The sequence below is a fragment of the Microplitis demolitor genome, chromosome 9 (assembly GCF_026212275.2).
Source record: "Microplitis demolitor isolate Queensland-Clemson2020A chromosome 9, iyMicDemo2.1a, whole genome shotgun sequence".
NCBI classification, from domain to species: Eukaryota; Metazoa; Arthropoda; class Insecta; order Hymenoptera; family Braconidae; genus Microplitis; species Microplitis demolitor.
This window is the reverse complement of record NC_068553.1, coordinates 15,705,686-15,730,994: the sequence shown is the minus strand read 5'-3', so window position 1 is coordinate 15,730,994 and position 25,309 is coordinate 15,705,686. Positions and strand designations below refer to the sequence as shown.

Below are 25,309 nucleotides of genomic sequence, written 5' to 3'. Positions count from 1 at the left end.
AAAAAAAGAAACTAAAAAAATGCACATGTAGAAAATTAAAAAATCTATATATGCATTTTTTTGAAATATTTTTTTTTTAAATTGATAAATTATTAGACCAGACTAATTTCAGTATCATAAAAAATTTATGACACCGTTAGCCAACGTCTAATAATTTTTGGATTTTTTTTCAGCAATAAATTATAAAAAAAAAAATATTTCAAAAAATTGCACTCATAGTTTTTAAAATTTTCTACATGTGCATATTTTTAGTTTTTTTTTTTTTTTAAATTTAATTGTCAAAAAACCTACTCAAAAAATTGCTCACTTAAAAATTATAAAAATTTTATAAACTTCAAAATTTATTAAATCTCTACTTTCTCTAATTTAAAAAAATTTCATCACATCAATAATTAATAAAAAAAAAAAAAAGTAGCCCATAAATACAAAGTATTAAATAAAAAATAATAAAAAAATTATCTCACAATAATTTGACGAGAAATCCCTCTTAAGATTTAAAAAGTAGGTCAACGTGGCCGCGTTACAATGACGATTTTCTCTTATAATACGCCACCATCCCAACCATCACTGAGTTACATATATAACAAGTCATTGGACTCATGATTCAATTTGGGAATTCCCACATCATTTTTTCTCCCATAAAAACTCTGCCCAATTAAAAGAATCTAAAAAATATAAATTATAAAAATTCCTAACGTGTAATCAATAACTAAAAAAAAAAAATAGTAAAATTTTTTTATGAGAAAAAAAAATCTTTAATGTCAAGGATAATTATAAAGTAAACGTACATGAAAAAATATAAATAATAATAGTTATAATATTCTACTTTACTAGTGTGGCATTAAAATATCTAATACCAACTTACCTCTTTACATCCATACATACATATATATAAATATATATATATATAAAATCTTCTTCTCGCACGTGTATCACGTATAGCTAAAGTATAAGGTCGGGCGTTTCGCTTTTGCTGCTGAACACTCTCGTGACTCGAATGTGAATCACGCGGTCGAGTATACAAGTTAAGTCTTGATGGTCTTGCTTATATCGTTACATATATGTATATATATGTACATATACATTAAAAGTTGTATTATATATGAAGCGACCACACTCAGAGTTGAAGATCGTGTAAAAATAATAAAGAAAACGGATTGAAACAAGAAGGATACAAACATTAAGGACTTGATTTTCTCAGTGGGTATTAAATATATATATATATATATATATATATAAATATATAAGAAGTAAGAGGTAAAAATAATGGAGTAAGAGAGAATGCACTGGAGTATAGTTTAAGTAAAACGACTAGATGTACAAGTGAAGAAGAGAATGGAACGAAATGAAAACAAGTAAATTTCAATAGGATGAAGAAGAATGGAAATAAAAATAATAATAATGACAAGTTAAGTAAAGGATAATAATGATAATAAAAATAAGAAGAAGCTGACTTGTAAAAATTATTTTTTTATATTTTTTAATATATTTAAGTTCCCTCTCTACTTTTGCGCTGGCGGACAAGGCCATGGCTGACTGGCAATTTTCTTGCGCAACTACTATTGCATACCGTACTATACACGATGACCAGTTTAACTTAATACATATGTATATATGTATTCAATAGATAAATTTAAATGAACAATAGTTTTTATTGTTTAAATTTCATCATTTGCTAATTTAATTATCTTGTTTTTATGCTTGGAAAAAAAATGCAGTTTGAAATTTTTAAATTTACGCGCCATTAGATTTTTAAAAATCGGGAGGGAATTTGGAGTAAATAGGGAGTTTGGTTTCCAATGGAGTTATTTCAGAGTGATTATGAATTTTATTTAAATCTGGATTCACTCTGTCACTTGGAGTTTTGGAATTTTAGAAAAAATTACTCCGAATTGGGAGTAAATAAAGTTTTTTTCAGCTGAGTCTGGGTGGTATTTAAATTCACATTCACTCCGACCCGGAGTTTCAATATTAAAATTAACTCCAGTTAGTAAATTTTACTTCAAGGGATTAAATCCAGTCATGCGCTCTGCATTTACTCCAGATTTACTCCACGTTCTATCCGATAATTTTTTAGTGTGAAAAAGCAGGAGTGAATTCATAGGGATTGCGGATTTAATTTAAACCTGAATTTATTCCGTCACTTGCTCTAGAAATTTAGAAAAAATTACTCCGAATATGGAGCAACGGAGTTTATTTTTCTAGCGAAGTGATCTGGATTTTTTTAAAATCTGCATTTACTCCGGTTCGGTGTCTTAATACTTGAATAAACTCCGCTTCGGAGTTAATTTTACTCCAAAGGGAGTAAATAAATACACTGTAAAAAATTAACGGAGTAAATCTGGAGTAGGTGACTGTTCATTTATTTACTTAACATCCTCGGAGTAAAATTTACTCCAAAGAGGTTGAGTTTAATTTAAAAAATTCGCTTAGAAGTGAAATTGACTCTGAAAAGAAATTTATTTTCATGATAAAACTCCGCTTTGGAGTTAATTTTACTCCAAGGGAGTAAATAAATACACTGTAAAAAATTAACGGAGTAAATCTGGAGTAGGTGACTGTTCATTTATTTACTTAACATCCTCGGAGTAAAATTTACTCCAAAGAGGTTGAGTTTCATTTAAAAAATTCGCTTTGAAGTGAAATTTACTCCGAAAAAAAATTTATTTTCATAATAAAACTCCGCTTCGGACTGAAATTTACTCCGATAGGGAGTTTATTTTCACATTAAAACTCCAAATGCAAATTTCATCAAAATCCAGATCACTCCGAAACTACTCAGTTAAAAAAAAAAATTTACTCCAGTCAGTGATTTTTTTAAAACTCCAGAACATCGAGCCACGGAGTAAATTCGAATTGAAATAAAATCCTTAATTACTCTGGATTTAAACCTCGTTAATTAAAATTTTTCTCATTGTATCCGATACCTTGAAAAATATATAAATATATGTTCCCGTCTATTTCCCACGAATGTAGTGCGAATATCGTGACGTGGTTGCATTGGGTCATGGGTTTTGTCTTTCATATTTATTTATCATGATTATGCTTAACTGGAACACCCTCTCTTTTATGACCATTATTATTTATTTATTTACTCTTTTTTTTTTATCTCTGTATTACAATTACACGATGGTATGTAATTATTCTCCCCTCGGAATCAAGATTTTTATCAATTTTATTCCACATTTAATACAAACATGTAAGAAATAATTTAAAAACTTGGGTTTATAATAAAAACCAAGAATATTAAGAGTGAGACCAAGTACTTCCTCTCTAATCACAAATTATTTAATTACAAAAAAAAAAAAAAATTTGTGCATCGCAAATTTAAATATTTGAATTTAAAAAGTGAGTTCGATGCCGTCCGAGTTGCAGAAGCGATGACTATCGTTGAATTCACTCGATTTCAAATAAATATACATGTGTATAGATAAAAATATATGTACATATATTAGTATTATATAAAGACTAAGTAATGAAATAAAAAATAATAATTTAAGAGCAAAGTTGTTGGAGAGTGAGTTTGGTGGCCTGTTTTGCAAGAGGAAAAACTTTTCGATGTCGATGACGAGGAGGAACAAGAGGGAGAGACGAAGGGGAGGAGGCTGTGGTTGTTTAGTTGTTGGATGAGAATACTACACAGTATACAGTAGAGTAAAATGTTGATGTGGATGAACTAGAGTTAAAAAGAGACAGGAAGATCCAAAGGAAGTCTTGATGATGGTGATGGTAAAAGGCAGTGGGAAAAGAGGTAGGGAACAGCGAGCCAGAGTCAAGGCCGCTCACTGCTCTCCAAGAGAACTACTAACCAACACGGAAACCCTCGGCCAGCAACTGCTGCCTCAACTTTACTTAACAATTCCTCACCATCATTATCTATATCTATATATATATGTATGTATATGTGTACATATATATATATATAAGTACAAACACATATATACCCATACAAGTTATGTCCTGCGGATAAACTAAACTCTGGACTCTCCTGTTTCTTCAGGATATTGTACACATATATCAGGCTCACATATATTTATATATACTGTGTATCGTTTCTTACATGCACGAAGAGTTAAAATACCAAGTGAATATTCACCTGAGTGAAAACATTCGCTTCACAACACACTGAGACACTGACCAACAACACTGGACCTAAAGACACGAGGATTAACTGAGGACACTGAGATGAAAATTAAATTATCTGTTTGCTTGCTCAGATATTTTTATTTTAATTAATAATTATATTTTGCTGAAACTGTTTCTTTGTAGTTTTTCATTTTAGATGTTTGCTGATGTAAAAAATTTTGGGAGGGAATGCGGATTAAATTGGGAGTAGAATTTACTCCAAGGGGAGTTTATTTTTATGTTGGAACTCCGAATCGGAGTGAATGCGGATTTAAATGAAATTTGAATTTACTAGTGATTTTTTTCAGATTAGTGGCGCGTTAATTTATAAAATACAAAATTTTCATTTTTTTTTACCAAAAACGAAATTAACTCTGAAGGGGTGTATTTTAATAGTGTCGACTACCGGTCATAAGCTTCTTCCCCTCAATCGGCAGGTACTGAGTCCAAACAGCCCCCACTTAACCACTTTTTTGAGTTTCGTAGCAGACATCCCGTTATAAGCCTCCGTTAAAATTCCATAAATTATAAACTAACAATAGCAACAAAATATATAAATTTATTATGAAAATTTACTATCGATCTTTCGCGGATAATAATTTTATAAATATTAAGTTAAATATTATTTATTGGTGATAATTGTAATGATTAATTACAATTAAAGCTTCTGTTACAATTTAAAAGTTTTATTGTGCATTATGTTGATCAATAACAATTATTATTATTATTACTTTCATTAATACCCTTGTCATTATTATTTTTTACAATACAATTATTATTTGTGTAAAAAGATAAGTATTTATTTTAGCGCTAAAAGCACTAGAAAAATCGGGACACTGGCGCATGTGACAAAACGTAAATTTGACGTTTAAAATTATATAAAATAAACACAGGCTTATAACGAGTAGTCGGGAACAAAACTAAACGCACGGTGGGAAGACTGAAATTTAAAAAAAAATTTTCCCTGTTCCCAGACCAGGCTTATGACATAGTCGACTGTGTTGAAACTCCAGTTCGCAGGGAATGCGGCTTTTTAAAGATTCAAATTCGAAATCACTCCGTTAGAAAAACAAGGACTTATTTATTATAGTAAACAAGAAAAATGTAAAAAAAAAATTCTTTCCAAATAATTCCGCATGTGGAACTTCTAAACATAAGACAGATTAGAACTTAAAATAAAACTTTTTTGGACTGTTAGTAGTATTGATGGTAAAAAAAAGGTTTTATCAGCAAATTTATAGTTAAAAAAGGACGTCCTTGGAACTTTTTTGGAATTTTTTTATGGACACTTCAAAATAGTTTTAGAATCATCACTTTTGACTTTTTTATAGACTAAAAAAACATTCCAAAATCACTACTTTTGAATCTCTTGTAGGATAAAAATGTTCCAAAAACATTAAAAAAAAGTTCTATATTCATCACTTTTGACTTTTTTCTGAAGCTCAAAAAGATGTTTCAAAAACATTTCAAAATACTTCCAAAATCACCACTTTTGACTTTTTTCATAGACTAAAAAAGACTTTCCAAAAACATTCCAAAATCACTACTTTTGCATCTTTTATAGAATGAACACATTCTATAAACATGCCAAAATACTTCAAAAATCACGTTTGAATTTGATATAGAATTAAAAAAACATTCATACAAAAATCCAAAAAAGTTCCAAGAACGTCTTTTTTTGATTTTCTTGCCCATAAAAACTTTTTTTTCCTTAAAAAATACTAACCTTCCAAAAAAAGTTTCATTCGAAGCTAATCTTTCTCATATATAAAAGTTCTACATACGAAACTTTTTTGGAACCTTTTCGGCTCGAATTTTTTTTACACAGGAACTTGCGCAGTGATTTTTTCTAAAACTGCATTTTCATCATGTACTGCGGTAGTTATAGATCTGTTATATAACAAACAGGTAATGATTTAAATAGATAAAAAAAAGTACACACATGTATTTAATTATTGTCAAGTAAATTAGGTTAGATCAATCAAGGCCGTACTTTGTTTCTCTTGTTGCGTAGTTTATTGTGTCATTAGTACAGTGTGTAGGTTGTAATATATCTGCATTGATCAGAAGTTACCTTGCAACGCCTACGGAATATTTCAATGCATCGTAGGAAGTTATCATAATTATAATAAAACATATTATTCAATCCTCAATAAATAAATACATAAATATATACATTTTAATGCTAAATGTTTTGAATAAAATTGATTAACTTTTTTTTTTATAAATATTAATTTTCATGTCACGCTCTCTTAAGATAACACGACACGTACACTCGCTTCCTTGATTAATTTTTCTTCAGTTTTATTATATGATGATGTCCTTAAGTAGCAATCGAGTTTTATAAAACCTTTTGGTTGTCATATTTGTCGTCATATCTACTCAATAAGTGACTGGACAACCTTCAGCCATTTTGGTCCACGTCATTGTAAGTGAGGTCACTAAATATATATATATATATAAAATTGGAGAAAGATTAATATACTAAATTAATGATGATGATGAGAAAAATTTTATTTACAAGAAACTTTTTTTTTAAATAGGAGTAGAAACAAGTTTTTCTCAATAGTTTTTTTTATAAACGGATGTATATTGTGAAATATATGTATATATATGAGGGGAACGAGTATTTTGATTATCTGACGTGAGTAAAACTTAAAAAAAAAATATAAAAAGATTCATTTATTATCGATATATTGAGAAACACTGGCCTCCATTGCTGTAAATGGTAAATTTAAAAACCGACTGTATAATATATGAGTATATATATAGAAAAAAAATAGTATAAAAAAAAAATTTTGAAAAATAAATTCATTGTTTTATTTTTAATTTAAAATTAAACTCCATTTTATTGTTTTCAGACTAATTAATTATTTTTAAGTAAATTTATGTGCGTGCGTGTTTTTAAATAAATATAGTAACATTTATATTAATAAGTATGAATAATAATAATAGTAAAAAAGGTTAATATATATCTGTTGGGAGAATAAAAGGCACTGATGCTTGTACCTCGCGTACTTTCACCGACCGTGACTTCTACGTTCCACCCAACGAGTTTCCACAGATGAAAGAGTTAATAGAGACACACGTGACGACGTTGCCACGTATAGGTTACTAGAACCTGTGTAACGTGGCCGACACGCTAAGTAATATCGGTAATAGCTGGGAAATTCCCTCAAGCAAATGCTAGCAAAAGTTACCACCGTCGACGGTGCTATTGCTGTTGTAATTTTAATGCAATGTCTTACATCTTTAAGAATTAAATTATTATTCATGGATGTGGAATTTTTGTTATCGATTATTACCGACGATAATTAACTTGAATATTTATTTATTTATTTATTGAATAAATTATTTTACACTGAAAGACAAAATAACTTTTAGGAAATTTTTAATCTGATGTTTTTAGTGAAAAAATTTGATGACATTCAAAATCATTTTGTATAGAAGGAATCTGAGCCAATAGATATGTTGATCTTTTTTTTTTTTTTTTTTTTGAGTACGCAGGAAAAAAAATGTAAATTGATTTTGGTGTAATTTTGAAAATTTTAAATTAAGCAAGTCTAGGAAGACAAAAGCAAGTCAAGTTTAAGTTCGTTTTTTGATAAATAAAAAACATATTTTGAGAAGTGAAAACACATTTGGTTTTGACTTACTTTCGATGAAGTTGTCTGACTCAGTACTGATTTACGCCAACTTAATCAAATTTAAGCCACGTTGTTTTGGATTTGACTTAGTTGACTTGAATTTAGGTCAAATCCAAGTCAATGTGATTTTAATTTGACTGTTGATTGCAATTTAAGTCAAATTCCAACTCAAACTTGACTTAGTTGACTTAAATTTGAGCAAATTCAAGTCAACGTAGTATTTATTTGACTAAGTTGACTTGAATTTTCAATTCAAATCCAAATCAACGTGGTTTTAATATGATTGTTGATTACAATTTGAATCAATTCCAAGTCAAACTTGACTGAGTTGACTCAAAATTGCAAGTCAAATTCAAGGCAAACTTGACTTAGTTGACTTAAATTTGAGCAAATTCAAGTCAACATAATTTATATTTGACTAAGTTGACTTGAATTTTCAAGTCAAATCCAAGTCAACGTGGTATTAATTTGACTGTTGATTACAATTTGAGTCAATTCCAAGGTAAATTTGACTTAGTTGACTCAAATTTTCAAGTCAACTTCAAGTCAACGGGGTTTTAATTTAACTAAGTTGACTTAAATTTAAGTCAAATCCAAGTCAACGCAACTTTAATTCGACTTAAATTTAAGTCATTTAAGTTAAATCCAAGTCAACGGAACTTTTAATTTGACTTATTGGACTTAAATTCTTGAGTCAAATTCAAGTCGACGCAACTTTGATTTGACAGTTGACTTAAATTTCAGTCTCTTAAGTTAAATTCAAGTCAAAGTGACTTTTAATTTGACTTATTGGACTTAAATTATTTTGTCAAACTAGACGAATTTAACAGTTGACTTTAATTTAAGTCAAACTTGACTTCAATTTGACAGTTGACTTCAATTTAAGTCAAATCTAAGTCAAACTTGACTTCAATTTGACAGTTGTCTTCAATTTAAGTCAAATCTAAGTTAAACTTGACTTCAATTTGACAGTTGACTTCAATTTAAGTTAAATCTAAGTCAAACTTGACTTCAATTTGACTTAGTTGACATTTAAATCAAATTCAAGTTAAATTTGAGTTAGTTGACTAAAATTTCCAAGTCAAACTTGATTTTAATTTGACCCGAGACTGTAAAATAAATTTTAATTTTCTTCTGTCAAAAAAATTATTCTTCAACTTAAATATACAATTAATAATGTACTAATTTTAATTAATTTATTACTTAAGTAGATATTGCTTTTACAAAAATCAATTTTTGTTTTTCAGTGTATATATATTTATATATATGGTAATTATGACTGTATAATTACAGGGAGAGATGACCTATCGCCGCCGAGCTCGTTGAATGGCTACAGTGCAGATAGTTGTGATGCTAAAAAGAAGAAAGGACCGACACCACGACAACAGGAAGAACTTTGTTTAGTTTGTGGTGACAGAGCGTCTGGTTATCATTACAATGCACTGACGTGTGAGGGTTGTAAAGGTTTTTTTAGGCGAAGTATTACTAAAAATGCCGTTTATCAGTGCAAATATGGTAATAATTGTGAAATTGACATGTATATGAGACGTAAATGTCAGGAGTGTCGATTAAAAAAATGTCTGCATGTTGGTATGCGACCTGAATGTGTTGTACCAGAGAATCAATGTGTTATTAAACGTAAAGAGAAGAAAGCCCAAAAGGTAGGGGTAAGAATATATCATTTTAATTTCATATTATTTTCATTTATTTATTTCATTTCTCACGGCAGGAAAATATTTAAGATTTACTGAGATCTGATTAAGTCTATAGACATATATTTTTTTTTAATTGTAAATTTTCATTGGTATTGATATTAATAGATATTCTTAGATGTATATAGAAAGAAAAGTATGGTAACTATTACTAGTTACTTATAAATTTAACCCTCAAGGAGTCTAGAAGACCGCTGGTAACTTTGAATTCAAAATATCTCACTAGCTATTCATTTTTTTGAAAAAGTACAAAATACCTTTTTTGTAGAGAATTTAAAGCTCTACAAAAAAGGTCTCTTACAGTTTTTCGAATAACTCAATAGTTACTGAGATATTTATAAAAAAAACTACTCTCATCATTTTTTGATAATTTCTCAATTTTGAATTTTATTTATTTAAATGAAAATTCAAATTTTTTATTGTGATGAAAATTTAGTTAGGGTTAGATTTATTTGGTATCAGATACAAAAGTATTGTAGAGTACGCAAGTACTGTCTATTTTCCATTTTTTCTGGTAATTATTACTCAGTTCAAAATTTTAAAAAATTGTAATGCTACCCGTGTAAAAAAATTTTTCCCAAAAAATTCCAAAAAATTCGACATGTAGAATTTTCAAATTTCAGTCAGATTAGAATTCAGAGTTTTTTTAAACTTTCTGGATTTTAATAATAAAAAAATAAAAATAATAAAATTGGAACTTTATGGTGGCGAATTTTTGGTCAAATGCGAATGTTTTAAAAACATAATTTTAAAAATATATTGTCTAAATTTTTCTCTTCTAATATAGAGATTTTAAAACTGTTTTTGAACGAAGGAAAAATCTACTCAATATACATTTTCAAAATTATGTTTTGAAAACATTATAATTTGACTAAAAATAAGAACTTTACGCCCATATAAAATTCTAAATCTGTCAATTTTTTTTTTTAATATTAAAATTTAAAAAAAAAAGTTTAATTTGGAGTTCTAATCTATCCCAAATTTAGTAGTTCCACAAATAGAACTTTTTTTTAAATTTTGGGAATGATTTTTTTCCATGGGTGTACAGCATAAACGTGATTGGTTAATGCAGAGTTTTTCGCAGCGATTCTACTGCCATCTATACAAAATTTTCGTTACTATAACATATTACTAGTCAACATAGTATGGAAATTATTACCATGCATTTTTCTGGGTAACAGATTCATGTAAATCTCCATAGATCCATTATTTCTTTTTTTTTTTATAAGGTTTTAAACTCAATTTCAAATTTGGTCATTTTGAATTCTTATTTGAAAATATACTTTGTTTCATATTTTATCAAGTAGAGTACAAAATTCAGATCTCCTTAATCTTAATTATTATTTCCCGCCATTCTGTAAATATTCAAAAGTGAAGCTCTATTTTTTTTATTAAAAAAAAAACTTTTCCAAATTACCAGCAGTAAAACTTAAAATAAATTTTTTTGTACTCCCACTATTGGTATTAAATTTTACTTACCCTTACATCTAATTTTGGAAACTAAAATTTGAAATTTAAATGCAGAATTATTCGACAAAATCTTCTAGTTTCATTTCTTGTTACACTATGAACTATTTAATTATTTTTTCTAATTAATTATTAAATTTTAGCTGATAAAAACTTTCCAAATTTTTTTTCAAATCAGGTTTTAAAAATAATGTGAAATTCAAAAAAAAAAAAAAATCAACTAGCTTACTTCAAAGTCACCATAAAATTTTCGAACAAAAAAAATGGAGCTCGAATTTGTACCTTATAAATTTTAGAAAAAATTTGAAAACTTCAAATTCTTTGATTCATAAAAATTGAAAAAATTTTTTCTCAAACACGGAAATAATTTAACAGTGACATGTTTTAAAAAATGTAATTAGTGATAAGATACTTGATTTTGTTTAGTTATCAGATGATAAAAAGCTAAATAGTTTTAAAAAAAACCGATTGAGGCGTGATTTCTAATCATTGTTATCATGTTGTACAGTAATTACTAGACAGTATGATAACAATTTTTGGTTATGTATCCTATTGTAGAAAAGAGAAATGCTACTAGTGAAATTGTTCTGTAAAATATTATTTTGCTATAAAAAAATTTAACGGTTTAAATTTTTAAAACAAAAAAAATTACTATGCCGCAATAATAAAAGTAGTAGTGAAATTTAACTTTTACTTATTTTTAAAATAATAAATTAAGTAATTTAATTACTAAGTATTTTTCATGGCTAATTATTAATTGTAAAATTATTTCAGTGCACTGTTGAAATTTTTTCTGGAAATTTAAATCGAATTACTTGAAGTTATCAACAAGTTCAAATTATTCATAAATATAAAATATGAATAGACATATTTATATACTTCATTTTTACATAACATTTCCGAGTGATAAATGTCATAAAAATTAAAATTACAATTAATTTTATTTCAGTTAATTTAAATAATTAGTCTTTTGTTGTTCATTCATAAATTAATTTTACCGCCGATGATTATTTCAAAAATCGGAATTAGAATTTTGAATTCTTTTTTTTATGTCTAATTAGTTTTTAAATACGAGAAATTTTATATCAAAACTTTAATAAACTCGCAATCATCAAAAACTAATTAAGGTTTTTTTAAAAAAATTAAGAATTTTTTATTTTTTTTTTCAACAGTTTAAATTTAAAAAAAAATTATGCACATTTAGAAAATTAAAAAAACTATAGGTGCAATTTTTTCAAATATTTTTTTTCTTATAATTTACCATTTTTAAAAAAATCCAAAACTTATTAGACGTCCGCTGAAGATGATTCTGAAGTTAGCAAACAATTAAGAATTTTTAATTTTTTTTTCAACAGTTTGGATAAAAAATTAAAATAAAATAAAAATATGCACATGTAGAAAATTTAAAAAACTAAATGTGCAATTTTTTCAAATATTTTTTTTCTTATAATTTACCATTTTTAAAAAAGTCCAAAAATAATTAGACGTCGACTAAAGATGATCCTGAAGTTAGCAGACAGTTAAGAACTTTTAATTTTTTTTTCAACAGTTTGGATAAAAAATTAAAATAAAATAAAAATATGCACATGTAGAAAATTTAAAAAGCTAAATGTGCATTTTTCAAAAATATTTTTTTTCTTATAATTTCATCAGTTTCTTAAGAATTAAAAAATTTTTTGACGTCTGCCAAATTCAGTATCATGGCTAAAGTCAGTGTTATTATTATTTATTAAAAAAATTTTATTTAAAATAAAAAAAAAAACTATTTGTTGTTGGTGTTTCAGGAAAAGGATAAACCAAATAGTACAACGATGAATGGCTCACCAGGTAGTTTAAATATTGATCAAATGGGTGTTAAAATAGAACCTGCGGAAGCTGAATGTTTATCAATGTCTGGCAGTAGTATTGGATTACCATCAAGTTGGCCGAATGGTGTAAAACCTGTTAGTCCTGAACAAGAAGAATTAATACGTAGTCTTGTTTACTTTCAAAGCGAATACGAGCATCCCAGTGAAGAAGAAATACGAAAGATCACGGTTAGTTTAAAAATAAATAATAAAGTAAATAAATAAAATAAATAATAATAATTTATTTAAATGAATTTCAGTATCAACCGACAGAAAGTGAAGACCCCAGTGACATCAGGTTCAGGCATATAACAGAAATCACAATATTAACAGTACAATTGATAGTTGAATTTGCAAAAAGGTTAACGGGTTTTGATAAACTTCTACGAGAAGATCAGATTGCATTATTGAAAGCATGTTCCAGTGAAGTTATGATGCTGAGAATGGCGAGGAAGTATGACGTTGATAGTGACAGTATCGTGTTTGCAAACAATCAACCCTACACACGTGAGAGCTACAGTCTCGCTGGTATGGGTGAAACTGTCGAAGATCTATTACGTTTCTGTCGGCATATGTACAATATGAAAGTTAATAATGCCGAGTATGCTCTACTCACGGCCATCGTTATTTTTTCTGGTAACTATTTATTCTTTATGGATTGCAGTACTGGTTATAAGCAATCGCTAAGGGATGTAGGAAAAAATTACTAGAAATAACCTTTGTTTCTACTATATTTTTTACCTGAAAATCTGAAAATTTTTCCCGCAAATTTTTAATTATTAATGAATAGAGTAAATAATTAATAAAATAAATTTTGGAAAAATGGGCATTTTAAAAATTTTTAAATTCAGTATCATTTGATTTTTTATTTTTTATTTTCATTCTGCGAAAAACGTTCTGGTCCTCAGGTTAATTTTTTTTTAATAAATTCTGTGACATATATTTTACTTTTACAAAAAAACCTCCATCTTATCATACATTTTTATCAAAAAATAAAAAAAAGTTGAAAATATTCTGGGATCAAAATAATGATGCTGCAGTTAGCCGACGTCTAATAATTTTTGAATTTTTTTATAAACGATAAATTATAAAAAAAAAAATATTTTAAAAAATTGCACTTATAGTTTAGGAAATTTTCTACAAGTGCATATTTTTACTTTTTTTTTTTTTGTCATTTATTTACTAAAAAAAAAAATTCAACAATAAAATCCATCGTGATCTTATTCATGACCTAGAATATTTTCAACTCCTTGACACAAAGTAAAAAATTTTCTACCCTCTACGGGTAATTTCGCCAAAAAAAAAAATTGCTTGTAACCAAATTTTTCATAAATAAAATGATAACTTAAAAAAATGAATCTTTTTTATTAAAAATAGATCGGCCGAATTTATTAGAAGCATGGAAGGTGGAACAAATTCAAGAAGTTTATTTAGACGCATTGAAAACTTACGTCGACAACCGACGTAAACCAAAGTCGGGTATGATATTTGCAAAACTGCTGTCAGTTTTAACCGAGTTAAGGACACTCGGTAACCAAAACAGCGAAATGTGTTTCAGTTTAAAACTGAAAAATAAAAAGCTACCTCCCTTCCTTGCTGAGATCTGGGACGTGATGCCCTAGTTTATTTTTACTCATCGTCAGCCACCAATGCTGCTACTACACTACAAGTCGTCGGCTCAGCAAATTATTCAAAAAATTTGCTTTGCTATTAATATCACTATTATTAATTTTATTATTATTGATAAAAAAAAAAAAAACTATAACTACTATTACTACTATTACTACTACTTTAATTATTATTATTAATTATTAATTATTATTAATATTCAATAGACGGCGGCGTGAGTGACTCTTTTACTAGTGCACCACTGTGTCACTGTCTCGTTATTAAATTTATCAATTATTATTTTATATTTTATTAATTAATTAATATTATAATCATGTCTTAATAATATATATTTATTGGAGTTAATAACTTCAATTAATTAATTAAATAAATAAATATAATGAAGCATAATTTAAATTAACACATGATTATTATGTTAAATAATTATTTTTTAAATGATTATTTAAATATTGAGACAGTGACTCAGGCACCCAGGCTGTGATACATAGAGACAGTTACAGAGACTATATAAAAAAAAAATAATTAAAATAAAACTACACTTAAATAAATATATATATATAAATATTTATAAAGGAGACCGGGGTACTGTCAAAAATTTGGTAAAAAAAATTTTTTTACCTGAAATTATTTGTAATTTTAAATTACTTGACTCTGAGTAAGTATGAAGTATTTGGGGTAAAATGGAACACGCAAAAATGTAAAAAAAAAATTATTATTTAAATTATAAAAAGTTTGTGATTAGATAGACCGTTATACCCCGGTTTCTTTTATTTATATATATATAATACATATATTAATATATCTCCTGGCTATCCGTTAATATATACATATATGTGTATATAATTGTAAATCATTTGTATGATGTACTGATTAAGCGGTAAAGAGATATTATAAAAAAAAAAAAAAAAATAAAATAAAAAAAAAAAAAACGCGGGAATGAGTGAAGTAAAATAAAAAAAATTTTTTAAATAAATAGTAAAATAAAAGAGATGGAAAATGATGGATTAAAATCTTTTGTCAGTTACTGTTGAGCAGTGATTGGTAATACGGTTTTAATTGATTAATGATATACATAATATGAGAGTCTATACCACATATATTGCATAATATATAATAATATATTATTGCCAGCATGTGTATGTTTTATTGTGTTAAACGCAATTACGGTTAATGATGGATTATATATAATAAATATAAATATATATAATTCAAATAAGTTAAGATGGAGAAAAAAAATAATAGAGTTAAAATGTATGAATTTAATTTTAGTATGAATGCCGTTTTAATGCATGAGATTAAATTGTTTTATCATCGAATAGAATTCGAATTTTGAATTTTTTTTTTTTGAGCTTTAAGTTTTTTTTTAATTTAAACGACAACAGTCGACTATGTCATAAGCCTGGTCTGGGAACAGGGAAAATTTTTTTTTAAATTTCAGTCTTCCCACCGTGCGTTTAGTTTTGTTCTCGACTACTCGTTATAAGCCTGTGTTTATTTTATATAATTTTAAACGTCAAATTTACGTTTTGTCACATGCGCCAGTGTCCCGATTTTTCTAGTGCTTATAGCGCTAAAATAAATACTTATCTTTTTACACAAATAATAATTGTAATGTAAAAAATAATAATGACAACGGTATTAATTACAATAATAATAATAATAATTGTTATTGATCAACATAATGCACAATAAAACTTTTAAATTGTAACAGAAGCTTTAATTGTAATTAATCATTACAATTATCGCCAATAAATAATATTTAACTTAATATTTATAAAATTATTATCCGCGAAAGATCGATAGTAAATTTTCATAATTAATTTAGATATTTTGTTGCTATTGTTAGTTTATAATTTATGGAATTTTAACGGAGGCTTATAACGGGATGTCTGCTACGAAACTCAAAAAAGTGGTTAAGGTGGGCTGTTTGGACTCAGTACCTGCCGATTGAGAGGAGAGATTACAGACAGGCTTATGAGGGATAGTCGACTGTATCTAATTTTTTTTTATAATTTAAAAAATTTTTTTTAAATGGTATTTTTAAAATAAAGACAAGATTTTTAAAATTTTGAATTTTAATGAATGTAGATGTTGTAGATAAATGATGTTGGATTATGACAGTAAAATTAAAAAAAAATGGTAATAGAGTGTAAAAAAATAAAGAGTTTGTAATAGATAAGTTTAATAAGCGAGGCTAGATGGTATAACAAAAAAAATAAATGTAGATTGTAGTAAAAAAAACTATAAAATAAATAAAGTCAAGCTAGACTAGGTGACCGTGTCAAGTGCAAAGCCCTGTGCCTTCAGCAGCGGACCGGCTCACCGACAAACGAATACATGAAAATTAACCGTCCGTTTTAATTTTTTAATGAATAAAATAAAATAAAATAAATAATTAAAATAAAATCAATAAATTCGTATTGTAAATTTCAAAGATTCATAATAATTATTATTATTAATTAGAGAGAACGAAAGAGAGAAAGGAATGAATAATTAAAAATTATGTAGATGGAAAAATAATAATTAATAATGATATTAATAATAATAATATAAATAATGACAGATAATTAAAATCAGTGTGATTTCTTGTCGTTATGTGATTGACAGCTCGATTTTTTATCAATTGGTTATTTGAAAAAAAATATAAATGATGTTTAAATAAGGACGTGGAGTGATGGATGCGATTGCCAATGAGCGCGAACGGTTAAGTGATACAACAACGGATTGCAATTAATTAATTATTTTTTAAATTATAATAAATGAAGACGTAATTTTAAAAAAGTAAATAAAAAACGTTTGAAAGTATCTGATGCGACAGTTAAATTCTCCAGACTTTTTAAAATCGTAACATGATACGCTAATATAAAAAAAAAATAAAATAAATAAATATATTAACAACAGTCGAGAAAATAATTAATATTAATTATAATAATAATAATTATATCGCAAACAGCGTTCATTTTTAAATATCGCGGCTGCTTCTTCGATCAACTTATAATCAGGACAATGAATTTAAATATATTAATGTATATGTATATTAAAAACTATCAAACTCTGTGTAAAAAAAAAATTTTTTTAAAAAGTTCACTGAACTTCGAAATTGAGATTGTTTTTAATTTTTGGAATTTTGAAAAAGTGGAAAGTGAAAATTTTTGACTGGTTTTTCCTGTGCATTTTTTTGATTGGACAATTTTTTTAAATTTAGAGAAAATAAAAAAAAAATGATTTGAAAACTTTTTGAATTTTTTTTAAGAACGAGGTCAGTTTTTTTAACTTTTTGAATTTTTAAAAAATACTCCAAAAAATTAGTGATTGAAATTGTGAATTAGAAAACTGTCAATTCCAAATTTTGTTTAAAAATTAAAAAAAAAAAAATTTTTAATCCACAGAAAAAGTCTACACGAGTTTAAAATTTTTCCCACTTCTAATTATTTTAAAATTCCGTAAATATTCAAAAGTTCAAAATTGTCTCAATTTTTGAAATTCACTCAGAAGCTTTTTTTAAAAAAACTTTTGCACATGACGTCATCACTATTAGTGATATATTATAACTATACATGATTAAAAAAAAAGAAAATAAAAAAAAAAAAAAAAAAATATTGAAAATCATGTTCGAGAAAATAAACATTAGAAATTCTCGTTTATTGTAATCCATGTATGCTATTTAAAAAAAAAAAAAAAAAGAAAAAAAAATGCAATTGTAATTCGTAGATAATCATGCGCAATATAAACGTCATCAATAAAAATCGTATTTACTGTCCGTGGTAATCTTTTTGAACGTGTGAAAGAGAATGCGTTACCTAAAAATAAAATATAATTCCAAATTTTAAAAAATAGTTTAACGTGTTAATGTGGCATGTCATAAAATTTTGGTATTTATAAAAAAAAAATAAAAAATTAAGTAGTTGACTATTCCAGTAAATAAATAAAAACGTTTCAGTATAATGTTCGATTATAAAAATAAATAAATAAATGGAAACGTTTGTTGATATTTACTGGAAAAAAAAAAATAATAATTAATATTTAATTTTAATTAATAATAAACTTTATTTTGAAGGTTTACCTTGTAGATAAAAATACATATAGGTAAAATTACCTTGTATAATTAATTATTTATATAATAATTAAATTTGTGGTTTATAATTTTTACTACGTAACGCCGTAAGGCAGACACTGCCACAACGCAGAACGCGAGAACACCACGACAACGCTGTCAATGCGAAAAAAAGGTTGAGGAAATAAAATTTTAAAAAACTAAATAAATAAAATGAAACTGATTACAGTTAAAAAAAAAAAATAAATATAAATAAAAATAAAAATGAAATATTAATGAATGCATGAAGAAACATAATATATGTATATATATTAAGAAAATAATAATATTAAATATACATATATATATAACGGATAAACATCATATACAATCACGATCATAAAAATTTCACCGCCGTTGTACCTCATTAAATATCGTAGATAAATTTTAGATCAAATAGACCGTATATATAATAATGCGCATTAACATTTCCCATCGCACACGTCTATCAAATGCCATATTAATTAAAAACATTCATTAAATAATTAAATTTATAAATTGTAAACGATTATGCGATTGCCTAGCTCCATCTCGCTTGAGCCGCGAGGTTAATTTTTTAAATCAAATCCTTGTCTCTCCCCTCATTCATTTCTTAAGAATAATTAAATGACTGAAATTTTACTCGAAATAAAATTGAAGCGTTGATTAGAAAAAGGAAAACGTGAGTCAAATTTTGTTGTGTAGTTTTTTTTTTAAAATAAGACATCATTTTGAAATTAAAGTAAATTTACTCAGATTTTGAATTTTAAATTATTAATTTCAAAAAAAGTTCAGGGGTAATTTTTTTGGGTTCATTCATTTTTTAGAGTTATATATATATATATATATATATATATATATATATATATATTTTATGACCCAGCTACGATTCTCATGACAGTTTTTTGTAATGACAGTAAAGTTAACAGACATTTGAAATTAAAATAAATTTTTTTAACAGATATATAATAAAAAAAAAATATATCTAAAAAAATGCACACGTAGAAAATTTGGTCGACTATAAGTGCAATTTTTTAAAACATTTTTTTGTTAAAAAAAATCCAAATATTATTAAATGTCTGCTAACTTTATTGTCATTTTTTTGTAAACTGACATAATTCTGAATTCAGTTGACGTTTAATGATTTTTGAATTTTTTTTTACAAAACTAAATTATAAAAAAAAAAAATATTTTGAAAAATTGCACCTGTAGTTTTTTTAATTTTCTACATGTGTATATTTTTAGTTTTTTATTTTTTTTTTTGTAATTGATGACTAAGATGATGTAAAAAAAATGTAATCCTCCAATGTGCGTTTTTTTATTATTGTCCAATATATTTTGTTACCTATGAGGATTTATTCAAAATTTAAAATTCAAATTTAAACCGCCACGTCAGTTCTCAAAAAAAAAATCAAATTTATCTATTATTTATTCAAGGGTTAAATTATAAACTTACTAATTATTAAAATTACTAACGTAATTTTTCAATATTTCATTTTTTAAATTTTATTTTTCCCGCGTAATAAATTTGAATTCCCCGTCACTTAAAAAATAAAAATTCACTGAATAAATTTTGTCAAATTCAAAATTCAAAATCTACTAGCCTATTAATTTAAAAAAAAAACTATAAATAAAATTTGAACCATTGCCCTTTTTTTTAATCAGACGAAATATAAATTCATTTGACATTTCTGTCATTTAATTTTTTTTAATACGAAGTAGGGGTAAGATTGCAGTTAAAAAAAAAAATAATAAATTATAAACATTGAAATTAATTGAGATTAAACCTTGCTACCATAATCATACAGATCAAAAATTTATAAACTCGCGTAAATGATAAAAAAAAAAGAAAAGTTTGTAAAGATTTAAAGCCTCGTGGTTCAGCCGATTAATGATGATTAATTAATACTAATTAATACACTACTTCACGTTTAATTAATGCAATTTGCATTACGGAACGTGGACGGCGGGTCGTAAATATTTAAAAAAAAAATAATAATAAAAAACATCGTGTTCAAGTTTCTAATGTTTAAATGTTTTTCTGTCGGTAAATTTAGTTTGTTTAATAGATTTTAAAAACGATTAATCACGGTATTAGCAAAAACTATTTACAATATTTATTATATATACATATATATGTTTTATTTTTCCTTCGCTAGCACGCAATCTCATTTGCTACCGCGACACGTAATTCGCGTATTTTACAATTTAAAAAATAAACGGAACATGACAAAAAAAATTGATTATTTAACAAGGAAATAAAAAAAAAAAAAATACCATACTATAACTTGCAATTCTACAATCACTGCCAAAGACGTTACTGTTGACGTCAATTTATTTCGTTGTCTAGATACTGTCGTTTTTTCGGCCTCACGCGTTACTAAATTTAAAAAAAAAAAAAATAAATAAAAAAAAAATGATGACACTGATCGTTATTTAAAAATTCGATTTGTAACCGCGTGTGGGTGATTGTTCATAATACTGCCAAGTAGAATCGAGTTTCGGTTTAAAAAAAAAAAACTTAAGTACAGAGGAGCCGCGTTATAAATTTAGAAAAAGATTTTGAGATAAATTTTAGAAACAACTAGAAGTTAAATTAAATAAATATATGAGTAAGAGAAAAATTGTTATTGGAGTTTAAATTTTAATGAGGCGAAATTTGCAACGCGACTCCGCTGTAATTAAATTGAGTTAAAAAATAAATGATAAAAAATAGAATACTCTAAAAAAATGACTCAGAAATATATTAATGTCTGCCTGCTCGTTTGACTGACTATCAATTCGTTTGTCTGCTGCCTGTTATGTCCGATATATTAATTAGTTTAAAAATTTAAAGTATATTTATAGAGAAAAATAATTATAATAATTATAAATCATCAGTCGTTATCGCGTTATCATGTCATTTAAATCGCGTACAAATTATTTTAATGATAATAATAGACCCGCCCTCTTCGATTCCGTGTATTTGACTATCAGGAAATTTAGAAAAAAAAAATTATGATAATTCATAATTATTATTATGAAAATTACACGTAAATTTAGGCGCATAATGTACTTGTTTTTTTTTTTTTTACTAGGAAAAATTTTTTCTTATCAATATATAATTATATATATTAGGGTGGTTGTTAAAAATTAAATTTTTTCAGACACATGAAAAGTTTCTTTTTAGTGAAAAAATACATGGGGAATTTGATTTTTTTTTTTAAGTAAAAAGAACACGTGCCTCAGATCAAAGTTCATTTTTGAAACAATCGCGGTTTTTTTTAAATATCTCATGAAATATGCACTTTAAAAGAAAAAGTCATAGGAACAATTTTGTAGGAAATTAAATTCTTGACAAAAAAGGTCATATTCATTTTTTTTATAAAATGTGTATTTATGAAGATATTTTAAAAAAACTTTTTTAAATTTTGGCAGTTGAACATTATAAGAATAAAATCTAAAAAAGTTTTTTCAAAATATCTTCATAAATACCCATTTTATAAAAAAAATGAATAAGATCTTTTTTGTCAAGAATTTAATTTCCTACAAAATTGGTCCTATGATTTTTTCCTTTAATCCGCATATTTCATGAGATATTTAAAAAAAACCGCAATTGTATCGAAAAATGAACTTTAACCTGAGGCACGTGTTCTTTTTACTAAAAATAAAAAAACCAAATTCCCCAGGTATTTTTTCACTGACAAGCTTTTTACGCGCCTGATAAAATTTAATTTTTAACGACACCCTAATGTATATATATTATTTATATGCTCTTACACTGACAGAGTTAAGAGAAGGAAAAATAAAATTAAAGTGTGACGTTGGATTTTTAATAATAAAAAAAATTTGATAAATTTAAAATTTGAAAAAATAAAAAAAAAAATACACAGCATAATACGTAAGAACGTCGGCACACTGTGGGCTTACTTATGCAGCGCATTAATGCATAATAAAAAAAAAGTAATCAATTGTAATTTATATTTATATTTAAAAAAAAAATTAAATTAAATTCGATATTAAGTATTAGGAAATTAAAGTTAAATAAATATAAAATTATGGGAAAGTTGCAACAATTAGTTACTGTATTGTCAAGAGTATTTACTTGATGTAATTAATATTTATTATTAATTAATTGATTATAAAAAAAACGTTAATTAATTAAATTAAATTTTAGGGAATGAAACGGGGGGTAATTGGCGAAATTGGTGCTTCGGAATGAATTAGACTGAATTATTGTTGTATGTTTTTTAATAAAAATTAAAAATTAACTAAGTAATGATAATGGAAAATAAATAATTAATTTATATCATGAAAAAATATATTGGTTAATAATTAAATTAAGTTAGATTAAATTAAATAAATTGGATAATTATAAATTATTAAAATAAATTGTATAATATTTTATATGCGCTAGAGTGCACACTAAACACGACACATTTACACAACACATGATCAGGAGAGAAAGATTTAAATTATTCATTTTAAATTATTAATAAAATAACAGTAATTTAAAATTTAATTCATTGGGGCAGGCTTATTGTGGTAAATATAAATAATTATCAATGCATAATAAATAATTTTTAAATATAAATTAATAATCCGGTAAAAAAAAAATTTATTCAAAAAATTTTCATGACTTTCTAAAAATTGAGACTTGAATTTTGAATTTAACATTTTTTAAACTTTGGAAAAATTTTAAACTCATGCAGACTTTTCCCGCGCTTTTTTTTTTAATTTTTGAACGAAAATTCATTTAAAAATTTTTTAAGAAAAATTTTAAAAAATAGACAGGGTTAAAAAAATATATAAAATTATATATGATAAATGGCTCAATATCATTATATATAATTACATATATTTAAATTTTGTAATTTTCGGAGATTAAAAAGAAATTTGACTCTGCCATTTAGAATTTATGTATTTTACAAAAAAATTTTTTTCAAACTTTGAAATTTAATATATTTCTAATATTTGAATATATAATTATAGGTAGTTATATAATTACATATAATTACATACAATATATATAATTTATAAATGATTATATATATTTAAAAAAAACTATTATATATATTTATGTATAATTACATTTGGAAATTTTTTATATATAATTATACATGAATTACATATAATTATTTATAAACATATATAATTATATATAATTTTTTTTACGCGGGAAATCAATTAGAAATTTTGAACCTTTACTTTCATCAAAATTATTCAGGAATGAGGCAAAAGAAAAAATTGATTTGAAAATATTTATAAAAATTTCTGACACTAGAATTTTTTGGAAAGGTCAATTTTTTTTTTTACTTTTTTCGTTCAAAAATAATCCAAAAAATTATAAACTCCGAAACTGTCAATTCAAATCAATTTTGTTTAAAAAATTAAAAAAAAAAAATCAAGACCGCCAAAAATGTCCACTAGTAAAAAATTATCCCACTTCAAAAATTAAAAAAAAAAAAAGCGCGGGAAAAGTCTAGACTAAAATTTTTTTAGTTCCCAAAATTTTAAACTCAGTTCAGAATTGTCTCAATTTTTGAATTTCAGTCAGAAACATTTTTGAAAAAAATTTTCTTTACTGAAGATAAAAATAACAGAAACGGTCTTTGTTTGAATAAAAGAGCTTGATGGAAATGATTGAGTATGAGGTAAATAAATATAACAGCGAGATGCGACCAATGTAATTGACAATTAATATAATTGGAAATAGTCTCACAAAAAAAAAAAAAAAATGATGATGAGACACCGACTGATATGAAAGTGGTAAAGACGCTCGTGCTGCACTTTGTTGATGTTTTGTGTATTGCATTATCACTAAATATCATTACTCTTATTAATTATTATTAATTTATTAGTAATTATTATTAATGATAATAAACTTTATTATAATTAAAATTTTATAAATTAATTTTGTTGATTTTTTTTTTAACAAATATTAAAATATATGTAATTTTTTTTGCAATTTTAGACAATAATTAAAAGCAATTAAAAAACAAATCAACAAATTAATTTTTTATAATTTATTATTATTACTTTAACTGATATATATAATAATTGTAAATATTAATGTATACATTTTTATTGTAAATTAAAACAATCATTAAATCAATTAATTAATAATTAATTTTACGTTTAAAAAAATTAATTTAAATAAACAGCAAAATTTAATTAAATAATTATTTTTTTATTTAAAATAAAATATTAATTTTATTAAAAAAAAAAAAAAAAAAAAATGAATTAGTTTATTAATAAAATTATAATTAATTAAAATAAAAATAATAATTAATAAGAGTAATATATACAAATATATAGATATAAATATAATGAATTTAACATCGAGACAAGAGGAGAGACGTGTAACTGTCATAATATTTTGTTGTAAATAATTAATTAATGATTAATCTATTAAAGACATTTAATTGAATGAAATAAATACGAGCGGACACAACGATAATGCTCGTTAATGAGAAATAATTATAAATTATAAATATTTAATTATTAATACATTATTATTTAGCGTGATAAGTTTGGGGGAGGATTATTGTTATAAATAAACCAGTGGAGTAATGAAATTATAATTATGTACACGAGTGTGTGTTTGTATGTAAAAAAATGAGATTTAGTCATTGAAGAAAAAATTAATAATTATAGTGTTGATATTTGTGTACATAGACGGTAGATTATAATTAAATTTTTAAAACGCTAATTATATATATGTGTATATTCATTAATATATACATATATGTATGTTTAATTATTAGATTAATAATTAGATTTATCAATGGGCTTTACTTATTTTTTTCTTTGTTAATTTAATTATGATAC

At 25.2% G+C, this 25,309-nt stretch overlaps 1 protein-coding gene across 4 annotated transcripts in view; it reads left to right on the top strand.

The window, feature by feature from the left end:
- LOC103573609 (ecdysone receptor) overlaps window positions 1-19,310 on the top strand; it is a 107,032-nt gene extending 87,722 nt beyond the window's left edge. For 3 of the 4 annotated variants that reach the window (XM_053742067.1, XM_008552764.3, XM_008552762.2), the window contains 4 exons: window positions 9,066-9,439; window positions 12,736-12,987; window positions 13,059-13,434; window positions 14,176-19,310. In XM_053742067.1, the coding sequence (XP_053598042.1) occupies window positions 9,066-9,439; window positions 12,736-12,987; window positions 13,059-13,434; window positions 14,176-14,420 (1,247 nt within the window). In that variant the 3' untranslated portion in view covers window positions 14,421-19,310. The remainder of the gene's footprint in view (window positions 1-9,065; window positions 9,440-12,735; window positions 12,988-13,058; window positions 13,435-14,175) is intronic. The other variant, XM_008552763.3, reaches the window with a different exon arrangement.
- Window positions 19,311-25,309: the final 5,999 nt, after the last annotated feature.